This window comes from Lepus europaeus, chromosome 9 (assembly GCF_033115175.1).
Source record: "Lepus europaeus isolate LE1 chromosome 9, mLepTim1.pri, whole genome shotgun sequence".
NCBI classification, from domain to species: domain Eukaryota; kingdom Metazoa; phylum Chordata; class Mammalia; order Lagomorpha; family Leporidae; genus Lepus; species Lepus europaeus.
The window spans coordinates 21,534,568-21,550,713 of record NC_084835.1 but is presented as its reverse complement, the minus strand read 5'-3'; the positions used below and the strand labels follow the sequence as shown (position 1 = coordinate 21,550,713).

The following is a 16,146-nucleotide window of genomic DNA, read 5'->3' as shown; positions in this document are numbered from 1 at the left end:
AGCCAGCACGCAGGTTCACTACCCCAGCAATCCTGTCTCCCTCCCTCCCTTTCCTCCCCATGACCAGGCTTGCTTTCCTTTCCTTTCGTCAGGGCTGGCAATAGCGGGTTAAGCTGCCACCTTCAACACCAGCATTCCATATAGCCGTGGATTCCAATCCCGGCTGCTTCACTTCCCATCCAGCTCCCCACTAATGACCTGGGAAAGCAGTGGAAGGTGGTCCCAGTACTTGGGCTCCTGTGCGCATGTGGGAGACCTGGAAGAAGCTCTTGGCTCTTGGCTGTGGCCAGACCCAACCCTGGCCGTTGTGGCCATTTGGGTAGCGAACCAGCAGATGGGAGACTGATCTTTTGCTGTCTCTCCCTCTCTTTCTATAACTGTGATTTTCAAATAAATAGGTAACTAAAAAAAAAAAAAAAAAAAAAAAAAGACCTTCACTGTCTTGATTTTGATTAGCTCTTCTCAAAAGTTTCTATTCAGTTCCCCATTAACTTTAAATAACCTAAATACAGAGATAATTGTTTAAAATATTACTAAGAAGAACTTGATAGACTTGCATGCGTAAAAAAAAAAAAAAGGACCTGGGTACAGTGTAGGTAGGGTTGGCTTTTTTGTAAAGTAGTTTGGAGTGGAGGGCAGAGCAAGGGTAGGTAGTTGGCGCTCTTAGTGTTAGGGATCGTCATGGAAATGTTTAGTATTTGACGGTAACAAATGATCATCTTTGTTAGGATGCTGGGGCAGCAGCCTTTTAGTGGTGGTGATGTGTGTTTCCAGACAAGGCAGATGTCGATTAATAGGAACTCTGTATAGCGAGGCAGATGCCAGCTAGCATCCACGTGGGACACACCGCTGGCGAGGATGCTGGAGTCCTGGCAGCCAGGGGGTGCTTGTCCACCACGCGGCCTTCTGCAAGGGAGAGACGGTCGGTTGTTAGAGATCCCAGCTGTGCTGGATCCTGCTGCCCACCCCTGTGGCTTATCTGAGCCAGAAGCTAGCCAGGACCCCACATCTGATGAGGACGGTGTGCTTACGGGTCCTACGGGTCCAACAGCACCGACTACACGAAACCCTGACTTCCCTGGAAATCTTTCATCAGCAGTTGCCATGGCTGGTGGTGTGGCACAGCAGGTGAAGCCGCCGCCTGCCAAGCTGCCATCCCACAGGAGCTCTGGTTAGAGTCCTGGCTGCTGTTCCCGATCCTGCTCCCTGCTAACGCGCCTGGGAAAGCAGCAGTGGATGGTTCAAGTCCTTGGGCCCCTGTACCCATGTGTAGATCTGAATGGAGTTTTCTGGCTCCTGGCTTTGGCCTGGCCCAGCCTCAGCCCTTGCAGCCTTTTGGGGGAGTGAGCCAGTGGATGACAGATCTCTTTCCCTGGCTGTCCCCCTCTCTCTATCACTGTCTTTCAAATAAGATAAACATTAATTATTTGCCACGGGCCCATTCTTCATTTGCTCTTCCCTGTACTCTCTCACCTGGGAACAACACCAGCAGGTGGCGCCTTCACATGTAGAGATGAGGGTGTGAGAAGACAGCACTATTGGGACTCCAGACTCCAGGAAGAAAACAGGGTCCCTACTCATCCAATCATTCAACCTCCACTTACCAAGTACCTATGCTGGGCCCACAGCTGACCCTCTGCCAAGTCACAACTCCTGTTTGGGTTGGGGAGGGGGTCCCGTTTGTACTCATTCCATTTGCTTCCTGGACTGGAACGCGTAACATCGTCCAAGGTCAGGAGCAGAGGAAAGCTCTGGGCTTGGGGGGACCCAGACTGCAGTCAGGAGAGCACCCACTTCTTGTCTCCTCCAGGTTCCCCCAAGTCAGCAAAAACCATTAGAGCAAAAAGGGGTCTGAGACCACTCAGCAGGGGGGCTGCACGGGACCCTGCTTGGCGGGGCCAGGGCGCCAGGAGTTTGTGGTTGGGGTGGATTCAGATGGTCGCTCCCTCCACCCCACTCTGCACCCATGAGAGAGTGAGAGCCCCTCGTGTCTAAGACACTAAGTCTGCCCTTCAACAGATGGCCACAGGCTAAACTGTCAAACAGATCTGAGACAGCTCCCTCGGAGAGGCCTGAGGGCTAGCCAGGACGCCCAGGTACCAGGGAGCCCTGCAGGAGGCAGCCTCCGGCTGGGGCAGGGGGTGGGGGGCCGTCTGCTTACCACAACCAGGCAGAAAGGGCTGGGAGAAGCAGTGCAGCTCGCCTTGCCAACACTTGCACATGGAGCACCTCTTGGGCAGCCAGGTGTCGTGGGGGACGCGCCCACAGTTCCTGAAGATGAACGGGTTTTCAGCTCCCGGCCCTGCCACCCCCGCCCCGCCCCACCCCTCCCTGCCCGGGCAGGGTCTCACAGCCTGTGCACTTCACAGTTCCGGCCGGAGAAGGAGGGCGGGCAGGCACAAAAGGACCCCAGCATGCAGGTTCCGCCGTTCAGACAGCAGCTTTTGTTTAGCTGCTTACCTGAAAGGTGAGAGAAGAGTGGAGGGGGAGGGAAGCGTCCCAGGGCGATTCCCGTAAACAAAGTTCCAGGTGGTGCCCCCGCCTTGGGATCTCCCTGAAAGCAGCTCGGGAGGTGGCCGTGCCTTTGGCCCCAGGTCCCAGCGTGAAGTGGAGTCAGGTGCATTCCGGGGAGGTGAGGTACACGAGGAGGTGTCACTTTCCCTGCCAAGATCTTGGCCATTTCCCACCCAGCTCCAGCATCAGGTGCCCCCCACGCCCCATTAGGCGAAATCGTGCTGAAACACCTGCGGGAGACAGACGGGGCCCCAGGCAGGTAGGTCTTACTGTCCTGGATCCGCACGGAGGACACGAAGTGGGACGACCGGGGCCGGGCCGCAGGCTCCTCCTGGGACTGGCTGCTGCTCCAGCTGGAAGCCAGGTCCCCCAGGGGCTCCCGGTGGCCCGAGCCTTAACGACAAAATCGAAGTCTATTATTTCAGGCCGCAAGACACCGTGAGCGGTGAAAACAAAACGTCTCTCACCAGCAGCGAATCCCAGGTCCAGCGCGTTGGAAATGGCCACGATCAGAATCACACTGGCAGGTGGACATGAGACGGCCGTGAGTAAGACAAAGCAAATAGAACCCTTCAGCTTCTCACGGAGCCCGCTCATTACGGGGAGGCCACAGGCCCCTAAGGGGACATTGTGGAGCACGGCTTTGCTTTCTCTTCTGGCCGAATGATTCATGCAATAACCCAAAACGTAAAAAGTCACCAGCAGCCGACTCTTCACAAGACACACCGTTAGTTCTCAGGCCTCGCCTTCCTGCCTTCGCAATTCCAAGTGCGTATAAATCTTCAAGCACCTGTTTCGTATCGCGTATATTTTTCCCTCTACCTGTAGCTTTTACTAAGCAATGTTAAAATGACTGTATGGCATCCTCTATGACACCACGTTTTAGAAAATGCTTCATTTAAATCAATTTTCAAGTTAAAACATTTTTCGTTTTGGCCATTGTTAGCCTCTGCAGAAGCTGATTTTGAATTTGGTCTCAATATTGTCCTTTGTTTACACGAGAGCCCCAGGCAAAGCAGGAAGCACCTACCTGAGTGACCCTTGGAGCCTTTCAGGAGAAGCCTTGAACAAGGCGAAATGAAACCCAGAGCCACACGCCGCGGCTCCCCAAGCTGGTGACCTCACCTACCCTGAAGTTCACGTTCAAGGTTAGTGCATACCTGGAAGAGAGGCGCTCCATCTTCCCGCGGTCCACAGCTTAGAACAGTTTAGGGAGGAGGGAAATGTTGCATGACTTCAACTCATAGCCATTGCTAACGTGCCCCAGGGAAAAACATTAATTTCCTGACATGCAAATAGTGACAGGAAAACCATCCCTGATGAGAATCGCACTTTCCCCCAGGCGGTTTTACACGCAGCAGCCCAGAAGAGCGTCCCGGGAAACCGGGGGTCTCCGGCTGTGGTGAATGTTTTGACTTTGAGCTAGAGCCTTCCTGGGGGGGCCTTCCTTCCTTAACAAGGCCTGGGCGTGGCTGGGAGGACCTCGGTGGGCGGGGAGCGGGGAGGTGCAGCCTGGGACAATGACTCCACCTGCGGGGGTCCGGGTGAGAGGTGGCGAAGCCGCTGAAACAATGGAGAGAAAGGCAAAGGTACAGGCTTGTCAAACCCAGCCCTGGAATCTGTCCCCAGCTGCGCTAACAGCACCAGCTTTCCCCTTTTTGGGAAAAGAAGGCAAGCCAGTTACTCTTGGAAGCCGGCGACCTCGGGATGCGGGATGCAGCGGGGCCGGGCTGTAGTTGCTTGGCCCAGGAAGCACCGTGTGTGGCTCTTTCAGGGGGTCTAGAGCTCACTGTCAAGTTCCATTTCTCAAAGCGCCCGTCTTTGTTTTCCCAAGACAGGTGTGGCTGGGCCGGCCGTGCTCAGCCCTGGAGGGGTTAGGGGTGGGAGGGCAAAGCCTGGGGAAGCCACCAGACAGAGGTTCAGGGTGCAGAGCAGCTCCTGAGGGGTCCTGGCCTCGGTGTGAATTCCAGGTGGACCTGAATTGTGGGCAGAGGCTGCAAGGAAGCCTGAGCTGGCGCCAGGCGCCCGGGCGAGGGGCGGGGCGGGGCGGGCGGGCGGTGTGCGTGTGTGGCCAGGGGTGGCCAGGGCCTGCTGCAGGAAAACCAGAGGCCACTCCAGCCCTGCCACCGGACTTTCCCTGGACTTTGTCTCCACAGGACCGTCTCCTCCTCCGCCCCTCCATGGTCACGCCCCCGACACTAAGAATTAAGGCCAAATTCCAAAGAGTCACGTGTCGCTCATCAGACAAGTGTCCCTTTGGTGTGTCCCAGTGCAGTTCATGAATCTCCTTTGGCTCTGATTGGCCTAATGTTTACCTAGTGTGGCCAACACACACGTGCTGTTTTTATGTAGCCCAGTTTCCACCCAGGGCTCTTCCCTGGGTTGAGAGTGAACAAATTGGCACCACCTGAGGTCGTTAGGCACTGGCGTTTATCTATGTGAAGACAATTACCTGCTGGAATTTGTTTCTGCACCTGATCTTGGGAAAAGTAAAATTATTTTTGTTGTGGGATAGGGCGCCCTTGGAGCCACGGTGGGACGGCAGGGGGCTACTCCTGGTCATGCTTCAGCTCTGCCTTGTGGGACCTTCTAACTTGGAAGCTTCAGGCCCCACCCTGGCATTCACAGGGGGACTGCTGGAGCCCTGGGGCTGCAGGAGATGTTCATTAATAGGGTCCATTGGTGGGCCAGGAAATCCTCTGCGGTGTAGATACTCCACGGACCACACAACCAAGCCCACTGGGGGCTCTAACCGTCCTCTCCACAGAGGCGGAGGTGGCTGTGTGGCAGAACTGGGAACAGAACCCATCCCCTGCACCCATGTGGGAGACCTGGAGGAAGCTTCTGGTTCCTGGCTTTGGCCTTGCCCAGCCCTGGCCGTTGTGGCCATCTGGGGAGTGAAGCAGCAGCTATCTCTCCCTTTCTCTCTGTGTAACTCTGCCTTTCAAATAAAGTAAATCTTAAGAAAAGAAAAGAAAGCCAGTTCAACCTTGTTCCAATGGTTGAGCATATATAGAATTAAATCCCAACTGCAGAGTTTGTCAGAACAGCCCTTTGTGCAGTGACAGTGTCAAGGGGACAGCCCAATTCCAAGGGCTTCTGGGACACCTTGCATCTCACCTCTGAACATGCAGGCAACCCCAAAGGTGGGAGAGAGCTGAGGACAGGCTGGGGGAATCCTGGTACGGAAGGATTGGACTGGATGGGGGTGTGGGCTCTTTAATCCCATCAAGCTCAGCGTCCAACCACCTCTGAGTGGGTCACACTCCTGCTGGTGTCAGTTAGCCACCCAGCGGGCCCTGGCTCATTCATTAACAAGTTAATGGCCTTCTGTTTCCACTGTTGAACTTCACAAACAGTAGCTGGAAACTTCACAAACAGTAGCTGGGTGTTTGCCGCAGGTCTCTGTGTGGGGTGTAGATGGATGGATTCCTGCTTCCAGCACTCTGCAGTCTCGGGGAACACAGACCCCGGCTATAAACCACAGCACTGGAAGGAATGAGGGGCTCAGGCAGGGGCTCCGTGGTTCCTGGGGGCAGGGGGTACATCGTGTTTTCTTCTTTATAGATCGATCATAAATTATTTTCCCAGTGAAGAGATGAGATGTGTTTCCACAGTTTGCATACTTCCTTGTACACAGATAGATATCCTGATGAACGTGTGTGAGCACATCCACCCGGTAAATTTCTAACAGCAGAATTGCTTGGTTAAAGCGTGGAAGATGCCAAATTACTTTCCATAAGGGCTGCGCCAGTCTCCTCTCTCCCATGAATTTGTCAGCTCTGGCTGCAAGAGGCGTCTTCGTTTTGGCTAATTCTGTATGGGAAAACCAGCAGCATTTTGTCACGGTTTGGATTTGCGCTGCTTGCTGTGTTCGTTGGCTGAATGTGTTTCCTTTTCTGTGACTTAGCTGGCGCTTCTCACAGGGCACTTTCAGTGGCTTTTGTGAGCCAGCCCAGATGTCCCTTGCTCTGGGGAGCCCTTGCACACACTGGCCTCCCCGTCTGGGCCTCCAGCTGTGCCGAGAGCCACACCTGATCAATACTGTACTACCAACGCTTGTTTGCTTGGCTTACACCAGCCCTTCCCCCTCTGCCTTGCTCCGGGCCTGAGAGGAGTTGTTGATAGCCATTTGGCTACATCTCACCCCGCTTGCCCCGTCCATGGCAGACGGAAACCTCAAGTCTAAACCCCGCGGTGGGGGAGGGCCAGGTCTTTGAGAAGCACCCCAGGAAAACAACTGGCTTCCCCAACCATGAACTTGGAAATGCGACAGAGTACTCCCCTCCCCCACAAGGGGAGGGGGGAGGAAGACAAAGCCTGAAGAGTCTGCCCTTGGCTGATAGGTGGAATTTGGGGTGACTTACCCAAGGGAGTCCACCGCAGCCAAGACAAGGTAATCTTGCTGCACTGGCTCTTGGGATCAAGTTAGGGCAGGGCAAGTCTGGGACCTTCAGACATGGCTGTGATTTAGAATTCTTCCTCATCAAAGTTTTTCCCTTTCCAGTGAAATCTGGCAGGTATTTCCTGACCGGCCATTCTGCCAGAGCCAGGTGTGGGGAACAGAGATTGCCAAGTCTGGGCTCCCTCCCACTTGAGATAAGACAAGCAAGCCCGGTAACCAAAGCCAAGTGTCACTGTGATGTGATCAGAAGGGAGGGACAGCCACTTCCTGCTGCCCCGCAGAGGAGGCCAGGGCCAATGGACCCCAGCTGCTGGACTTCTAGGACTCCAGCCGTGGTTTTCACAAGACCTGGTGAGAAACTCATTTAAAAGTGTTGTGTAAGTGGATTGTGGATTTGATTAGATTACACGGAGGCCTTCTTTACAGCTCTTAATAGTTTTGCAGTGGTAGGGGAGGGGACTGTCACACCCAAGCTGCCATTAGAGGTGTCTAGCGAGATGTCACTGTGGTGTCGCAGTTGAGCCAGGCTAGACTTCTGACCTGGGGAAGCTGTGAGATGACAGATGGGTGTTGGATTAAGCCTTGAAATTTGTGAGGATCCATTATACAGTAATGGAAAATGAATATAAACACTTCTAAATTCTGTTATGCAAGTCAAGGATGCATTTATGAAAGTGCACAAATAACAAGAGCTGCGTGCGAATGAATGATTCCTGGGTAGTAGCCCGCCACCACCAGAGCCCCAGAAACACACCTGGTGCCTCTTTACGATCCCCACCTTCTCCCTCAACCATGAAGCTAACTAGTTTCTCGTTTGTATATTTTTAAAGAAGATTATTTATGTGAAAATCAGAATTACAGAGACAGAGAAAGAGAGCGAGTGATATCTTTCACTTGCTGGTTCACTCCCCAGATGGCCACAATGGTCAGGGCCAGGCCTAATCCAGGAGCCTGGAACTCCATCTGGCTCTTCTATGTGGGTACAGAGTCCCAAGGACTTGGACCATCTTCTGCTACTTTCCCAGATGCATTAGCTGGGAGCTGGATCAGAAGTGGAGCAGCCAGGACTCAAACCCACATGCATATGGGATGCTGACTTTGCAGGTGGTGTCTTAACCCACCGCCCTCCAACACTGGCCCTAGTGATTTGTTTTTTCAATTTTTAGAATTTATTTTTATTTATTTGAAAGGCAGAGTGACAGGAAGAAAGATCTTCCATCTACTGGTTCACTGTTCAAATGCCTGCAGTAGCTAGGGCTAGCTCAGAACTCCATCCTGGTCTCCACATGAGTAGAAGGGACTCAATACTTGAGCCCTCACTGGCTGCCTCCCTGGGTGTGCCATAGCAGAAGCTGGATTGGGGGAGTGAGTATTCCAGGCAGAGCCTTAACCCACTGTATCACAATACCCGCCCCCAGATTTCTGATTTCTAATACCCTGAATTGTTTTTTATAGTTTTGGGCTTTATAGAATCACAAATGCATACTTATTTTTGCTCCACATTATGTTGGTGAGAATTATTCAGGTTGTTTGTAGAAGTTTGGTCATTTTCATTGCTGTGTAGTATTCCATAGCATATGCTTCGAAGACTTGGCACCATTTATTGAAAAGGTCACTCTCGTAACCACTCTTTTTCATCAGGAATCATTTGTTAGTGTGTTTGTGAATTTGTTTCTCTATGGCTTATTATAATCAGATGGTCTATTTGTCTCTTCTTTTACTAATGTTTTCCCATGTCCTTTAGTGTAGCTTTTTAACAGTTCTGATATCTGGCACAAGAAATCTCCTTTTGTTCATACTCAAGATTATCTTGGCCATCCTTGGCGTTTATATTTGCTTGTAGTTTTAAAATCAGTTTCCAAATTTCAAAAACTTCTGCTGGAATTTTGATTGGCACCTATTATTTCTTTAAAGAGGACTTGGAATTAGCATTTATATATTATTGAGTCTCCTAGTCCATTAAGATTTATTAGGTCTTGTTTAATTTTTCCAATAACTTGTATGTTTTTCTACATAGAGATATAGTTTGGTTTGGATTATTTAGATTTTAAAAATTTATTTAGCTTTATTTATTTGTTTAAGAGGGAGAGATAGACAGAAAGCTCCTATCATTGCTGGTTTACTCTCCAAACATCTGCAGCTGCCCAGGTTGTACCAGTCTGAAGTTAGGAGCCAGAAACTCAGCCCAGGTCCTCAGTGGGTGGCAGGGACCCAATCACTTTCGCCATTTCCTGCTGCCTCCCAGGTGCACATTAGCAGGAAGCTGGAATTGCCAGTGGAGTCCGGAACCAGGGCACTGAACTGGGTGGTGGGTATGGTTCCCAAGTGGGATCTTAACTGCTAGGCCAAATGTCCATTCCTCTTCTTTTATTGGCTAAACTTCTCAGCCTTGTCTGTGTACACTATAGTGTGAGGGGCGTGGCCTCCTCGAGGACTGCCCTTCCAATGTTAGCATCACAGCAGTATCCCATTCGTGGACAGAACTTTTTCCTACTTAAGTATGATTAAGCTTTTAAATATGTAGGTCTCTTATAAATGGAAATAATATTTACGTAGGATCTGAGCTGAAACTGCCTTTTCAATTTCCATTGCTTGGTCCAGAATACGAGGGAAAAAAAACAACACCAGGCAGTGCTCAAAGTAAACTCTGGTTGCTAACTAGCCTACGTCATTTATGAAGACAGAAAAATGAAAGTACTCAGTAATAAAAAAGCACATGTAAGACTTTAGAGGTAAGAGTTAACATAGTCACAAAGATTCATTTGAGTTAGTAAAGATTTACTTGAGCACTACTAACAAGTTAGGCAATTTAAAGTCGTTGTTTAATTGTAAATGGCAATAATTAATAAATGTCAAGAATGACAGATGTCATTAAACAGAAAAAAACGCTTTCAAAGTGAAAGGATTTTGCAGTTCGACTGTTTTCCGTTTCAGGGTGAAGGTATACGGGAAGTCTCCGGCCTGGCCGGCTCTGCTGGGCTCCCAGGCCCGCTGGGCTCCCGGGGCTCGGGATTGGCCCTGGGCCGCCCCGCCCTGCCGAGTCGGCCGCGTCCGCCTCGGGGCTGAGTCACGCCGAATAGATAGAGAGTTTATCGGCGCGTGTCCTCCAGATCGTGTTCTGCGCTTACAAATATAGCGGCTGAGCGCACCGCTCGGAAGAGGCTCGGGGCCTCGCGCGTCCTTGCGGCCAGGGGTGTAAACAGCCCGCAGGACCCGGTCAGCTCCCGCCTGCCCCTGGGAGGTGAGTGTCCATCGTGGGGGCCGCGGTGTGTGTGCGGCGAGTAGGTGGGAGCGGCTGGTGCTGCACCTGCCGCCGCTGGCGGGGGCTAGGGGAGGGGGGCGTGTGCTGACCTCCGGACCCAAGGGCCTGCACAGCCCCAGCAGAACGCGGCCCCAGGGGCCGGGCAGTGATCTGCCGTGTGGGCCAGGCACTGGGAATGACGGGGAGGCAGGCGAACCCGCGGCTGGATAGGGACCCCGCGAGCGGCTCCGGTTCCCGGTCATTGCCTTCCTCCCTACGCGCAGTCTGACGCCCGCCCGGGGCGGAGCTCCAAGGTCCTGTCCCAAGGGAGATAAATCAACTTTGTTTGTGTCCTCTTTGGGGGCCCTGAAGTGCATGATTGACACCTGCTGGGGCGAATGCCTCCCGCCGGCTGGAGTGGGAGTGGGGACAGGGTGCGGGCGGGGGTCGGAGGGTGGTGTGGCTGGCAAGCAGCCTGCAGCCCCCTCTGCTGGCCTGGCAAAATTGAGCGCCCAGAGAGTGTCCTGGAAGAAACCTCAGGCCCTCTCTGCCCGTTGTCTTATATTTAATTGGTGACTGTGAATTGTCTTAATGTCTTTAAATAGTCGCCCTTCCTTCAGCCTCCCTGGGTGCCAGGTACGCTCTTAAGCACTTGGCGCAAATGATCGCAGTAACCCTGTCATCAAGGCCGTGAGCTTGGTACTGTTGTCGCATTGTGTCCCCATGAGAACACCCAGCCAGGCCACATCCCCCGGGAGGCAGGATTCCAGCCTAACTCAGACGCTGTTCTCTTCATCCTACCTGTTCCCTCTCCTCCCATGCCTGGATTTTCTAGCTTAACAAATTATGGTAAAAATCATCAGCTGTCCCTAGGGAAAATGTAACTTAATTCGGAGTTTGGCTGAAACGTTGGGGCTACACTCACCTCACTTGAAAATCTGACTCCTGTTTACGCGGAGGCGTCCATCAGAGAAGTGGCTCTAGGTTCAGCTCCGGCCTCGGGAGGGGTGGAGTGGCATTTGTGAGTCACTGGGGGCTCCTTGTTCCCACTGAACCTGAGTGTCCCCAGAAAGTCCACTGGCTACAGTCATTCCCTTGCATCCAGCCAGCGTCTTCCTGACCTGGGGTTCACACTTGGAAGGATCTTGTGCAAGGCCTGGAGCTTGGCAGCCCAAGGGAAGAGGGTACCGGGGGCTCTTGGGGGCATAGGGGACCCGGGAGCCGACTTTTCTCTCCTTGGCGTGCTCAGGTGGTCCTGGTCTCCACTCCCCGAGCCTGGCAGGGAGTGCTGGAACCCCGCCTTCGCCTCTTTTCCCCCAGATCCTTCCTCTGGCGCTGCCACCCCACATCCCCAGGCCCCAGTCCAGTCTGTCCTGTGATGGGAGGGAGAGGACCAAGTGAGCAGGGGGTGCCCCCTCCCCTGGCATGTGACTTCAGAGTGGAAATTAGCTCTCTGTGCCAGGGGACACATTTTTTCCAGCCATGCCCTCTGGCTCCGGAGCAGGTGGTTCATCTGTAGAGCGAACCTGATGTCGCTGGATTGGGGAAGGGCACAGAAAGATCTTCCCCCACCTGCACAGAGGACCCCTTCCTCCTCACGGGCCTGTGGGACCACCCACAGGGACCACCAGGGCGCCCTACTCTCTGGCTCCTCTGGCTGTCCCATCCTGTCCCGTGTGTGCTGTGTGAACCTGAGACACTGCTGTTGTGCACACAGCAAACTCGGAGGCGTGGACAGCACCTCCGCTGTGCTTCTGCAAGTAACAGGTGCACGGGGATGTCAGTTGTTCAGGGTCTGCAGGAAGGGCAGAAATACACACCAGGTAAAGGGTCAGTTCGCTGGGCCTCTGAGTCGAGGCCCTAAGCAGGAGCCTGCCACCGCAGCTCTGCCCGGATCTGTGGGGGGATTGGATGAGGGAACAGCGAGCCCCTCCAGCTCCTCCCGCCTGGGGCTGTGCAGCCTGCTCGGCACTGGGCAGCTGTGTTGATGGGGCTGTCTGCGGGGCTGCTGCTCTGGCTTGGTCCAGAGACAGATAATATAGAATGGAAAACCATCAAACAATTCAGCTTGCCCTGAGTGCTGTGAAAGTGAAAAGGCGAGAGAGAGAGACAGGTGGCAAAGGAGGCAGACATCGGGGCTGTGTTCAGGGGATGAGGGGAGGGAGCAGCAGGTGCTGAGCTCTGAGCGGCAGAAGCTTAGGGTGGAGGCTGAGGTGGTGCACGGAGGAGCGAGATGGGGGCCGTCCTACCAGATTCTTGCTGGGAAGTGATGCTCATCGCTGAGTGGAACACGGGGTAGACGGCAAGTAAGGGTAAATGGAAAGCCAGGCTGGCAGTTAGGGGGCTCTTGCACAACAGAGGCAGCAGGGGGCACTAGCGGTGGGAAAAGTGCATACCCTCCAGCTCTGTGCCATCCCTGGGTATGGCTGTGTGTGTGTTGAGGGGAAGTATAGACATATGTGCATGGTCCCCGAGCGTGGATGAGTGTGTGTGGTGTAGACGTGAGTGCATGGTCCCTGGGTGTGGATGAGTGTGTATGTGGACGTGTAGACGTGGGTACATGATCCCTGGGTGTAGATGAGTGTGTGTGGGGTTGTAGAAATGGATGCATGGTCCCTGGGTATGGATGAGTGTGTGTGGGGTGTAGACGTGGGTACATGGTCTGTGGGTGTGGATGAGTGTGGAGGGGGTGTAGACGTGGGTGCATGGTCCTTGGGTATAGATGAGTGTGTGTGGGGTGTAGACGTGGGTACATGGTCCCTGAGTGTAGATGAGTGTGTGTGGGGGGTGTAGACATGGATGTATGGTCCCTGGGTGTGGATGGGTGTGTGGGGGTGTAGACGTGGGTGCATGGTCCCTGGGTGTAGATGAGTGTGTGTGTGGGGTGTAGACATGGATGTATGGTCCCTGGGTGTGGATGGGTGTGTGGGGGTGTAGACGTGGGTACATGGTCCCTGAGTGTGGATGGATGTGGGGGGGTGTAGACATGGGTACATGGTCCCTGGGTGTAGATGAGTGTGTGTGTGGGGTGTAGACATGGATGTATGGTCCCTGGGTGTGGATGGGTGTGTGGGGGTGTAGACGTGGGTGCATGGTCCCTGGGTGTAGATGAGTGTGTGTGTGGGGTGTAGACATGGATGTATGGTCCCTGGGTGTGGATGGGTGTGTGGGGGTGTAGACGTGGGTACATGGTCCCTGAGTGTGGATGGATGTGGGGGGGTGTAGACATGGGTACATGGTCCCTGGGTGTGGATGAGTGTGTGTGTGGTGTAGACGTGGGTACGTGGTCCCTGGGTGTGGATGAGTGTGGAGGGGGTCTAGACGTGGGTGCATGGTCCCTGAGTGTGGATGGATGTGGGGGGGTGTACACGTAGGTGCGTGTGCACAGAATGGGTGGGCAGTAGGGCGAGGAGTGACCTCTGGGGAATGACGGAGCAGGTGGGGAGCTCAGGGTGCCCAGGGAGGGACAGACCCTGTGGGGGTAAGTGGAGGCCTCCTGCTTCTTGAGCTTCGCCTTTACCAAGGATGCCAGTGTCAGGCTGGTTTCTAGAAGCGCCTCTTACTTTAACTCTCCACAGTCTGCGTGATTTATTGCTGCTAACAAATCACCCCCAAACCTGACAGCTCACAACTGCACATAGTTTATCCCTCTGTCTCTGAGGGTCAAAGTCTCGCTGGCTTAGCTGGGTGGTTCTGGCTCAGGGGCTCACGGAGCTGCGGGCAGACAGTTGCCGGGGCTGCAGGAGCGGCCTTGGCTGCAGCCACGGACACGGCTGTTGGTGGGCGGCCCCTGTTTCCCTCCGTGCAGCTTCTCCACAGGGCCGCTAGAGTGTGCCTGCATCCTGAGGCTGATGTCCCCCGGGGTACGTGAGCTGAGCCGTACTGCTGGGGTCTAGCCTGGGAAGTCACCCTCCATCACCTGCTCATGTTCTTTCAATAGGAGAGCATCCCTAGGCCCCACTCACGCTCAGGGGAGAGGAACTAAGCTCTGATGTTTTTAAAAAAATATTTATTTATTTATTTGAAAGAGAGAGAGAGAGAGCAAGTGCTTCCATCTGCTGCTTCATTCTCTGAATGGCCGCAATAGCCAGGCTGGACCAGGCCGAAGCCAGGAGCCCAGAGCTCCGTCGGGGTCTTCCACATGGATGGCAGGGGCCCAAGCATCCAGGCCCTCTTCTGCTGCTTTCCCAGGTGTGTTAGCAGGGAGCTACGTGGAAAGCAGAGCAGCCGGAACTCGAACCGTGGCTCTGATGCTGCTGTTGTATGCGGTAGCTCAGCCTGCTGTGTCACCCCAGCCCACCTCCCACCCCCAAGCGCTAATGTGTTAAAGGGAAGAATGTATGGGTGTAGATTAGAATAGTCATGTCCACCAAAGCAAAAATATTTCCTGTTTTAGTGTCTGCTATAGCCAGCATCAGCAAGCGGTAACCCATAGGGCTGGTACCCGAGTCTGGGGCACGTGGGCCTGCTGGGGCAGGCTGGGGACCGAGCTCAACGCCCCCTCCACATCTGCCTGGCCGCTGGCTGCAGCCCAAGGCCACTCTGCCTGCTCTCCACACTCTGAGACTAGTGCTGGCGACTGGCAGGCATCAAGCGGTGGAATCCCAGCTGGGGAGTGACCTTGCCTCCAGCCGGCTGTCCCCTGAGACGCCCGGGCAGAGGAGGACACACAGGCATCTATCTGGGGGGCCCTGGGGCACAGAGTGAAGCTGGGTGCAGCAGGCTCCCACCCTCTGCTCACCACACCTGCCAGGCCTTTCCCTCTCGGGCCAGCCACTCTGGTCCTGAGACTGTCTCCAGCAGGTGGCAGCTGGGCCTGAAGCCTGCTGGCTCCTGGGGAGGACCGGCAGGGAGTTTTCGCTCTGGTTATGTAACTGACCTGTGACCTGCCCACTGACCTGTGAAGCCTAACGTATTTACCGTCTCGCCCTTTATTGAAAACACTTGCCCATCTCGGCAGGAAAGCAAAAAGGGTCTCCCATGGGCATTTCCCTTCCCACTTTGCGACTCTGCTGACGGCCGGCATGTCCACGGGGAGCCTACAGGGTGGCCCCTGGCGTCCCTGGGCGCAGGGGAGGGGGCTTGGTGGCAGTCTCTGGCCCAGTGTCCTTTCCTTCGCAGCGCGCAGAGGCAGGCCTCATGGTTGCCAGTGTTTTCCTCTCGGGAAGAAGCTCTGGGCCCAGGGACAGTGCAGCTCAGGTCTAGGGAGGTTTGTGGGCTGCCTGAGCTCTAGCCTGGCAGTTCTGTTCCATAGCCGGGAACAGGATCAGAGGCTTGGGAACCACGAGTCTGGGCTGTGCACCGGGAGGAGACGCGGGCTAACGCTTTGCACTTGGCTTTGTGAGAGAACCTCTCCTCCAGCGCCGTGGCTCCTCCGGCGCCGTGGCTCCTCCATAAGGCTGTTTATTGCTTTATTTGTGTTGAGGGCTTCCCAGGCTGGATCTGTCAAGATGGCTGCTCCTCTCTCCTGCTCTGGTGACGTACAGCGTGGCGAGTCCGACAGTTAATGTGCAGGAAGTGACATTTCAGGTGTTTGCCTGAAAGACTGCGTGGGCCGGAGTGCACTCTACACAGTGGTCAGCTTTGTGATTTTGCCAGGAGACCATCTCTTCCTTGAGCCGCTGAGTGATTCTGGCGTCTGTCCCCGACGTCTGCCTCCTCTCTGCTTCCCAATCAGGATGGAGGGACTCCTCCCTGCCCGAACTGACTCCCGGACTCCCCCGAGAAAGCCTCTTTCCCAGTCTCAGCACCCACCCAGGGTGCTACCTCCCTCCTCGTCAGACTTGTCCTGCTGCCCACAGAGACCTGGCCTCAGCCCTGTCCTGCCCAGGCTGCCAGGGGCTGGGCTGGAGCTGGCACTTAGAGCTTAGCCGGAGCTTCCCGGCGCCTCTGAAGGTTACGTGTAAATCTCTCGCACACTCATCACCTGCGGTTCTCCAGTTTTTGCTGCACATACTTGCAAGCAGAACTTCCTCTTACAGGCAAG

The 16,146-nt window shown here is 54.4% G+C and overlaps 2 protein-coding genes across 3 annotated transcripts in view; one reads left to right on the top strand and one right to left on the bottom strand.

Moving 5' to 3' along the window:
- Positions 1-790: 790 nt before the first annotated feature.
- CRIPTO (cripto, EGF-CFC family member) lies at positions 791-3,694 on the bottom strand. Its single transcript, XM_062200710.1, has 6 exons — positions 3,675-3,694; positions 2,982-3,034; positions 2,785-2,907; positions 2,352-2,460; positions 2,162-2,271; positions 791-906 (listed from the first exon to the last, which is right to left on the bottom strand). The coding sequence occupies exons 1-6, from the start codon at positions 3,692-3,694 to the stop codon at positions 791-793; spliced, it is 531 nt and encodes a 176-aa protein (XP_062056694.1).
- The window catches only part of LRRC2 (leucine rich repeat containing 2), a 31,533-nt gene continuing 18,962 nt past the window's right edge, over positions 3,576-16,146 (top strand). The window contains exon 1 of one of the 2 annotated variants that reach the window (XM_062200709.1): positions 3,576-3,662. The gene's annotated coding sequence lies outside the window, so the exon portion shown is untranslated. Of the gene's footprint in view, positions 3,663-9,853; positions 10,161-16,146 lie in introns of those variants that run through there. The other variant, XM_062200708.1, reaches the window with a different exon arrangement.

Bases quoted from the DNA above. Each gene is read 5' to 3' on its own strand.
- CRIPTO (XM_062200710.1), bottom strand. From the start codon at position 3,694: ATGGAGCGCCTCTCTTCCAG. The intron at 3,035-3,674 runs GTATGCACTAAC...TCCACCTGCCAG, and splicing joins ATGGAGCGCCTCTCTTCCAG to TGTGATTCTGATCGTGGCCA. The intron at 907-2,161 runs GTAAGCAGACGG...TCTCCCTTGCAG, and splicing joins GCCCTTTCTGCCTGGTTGTG to AAGGCCGCGTGGTGGACAAG.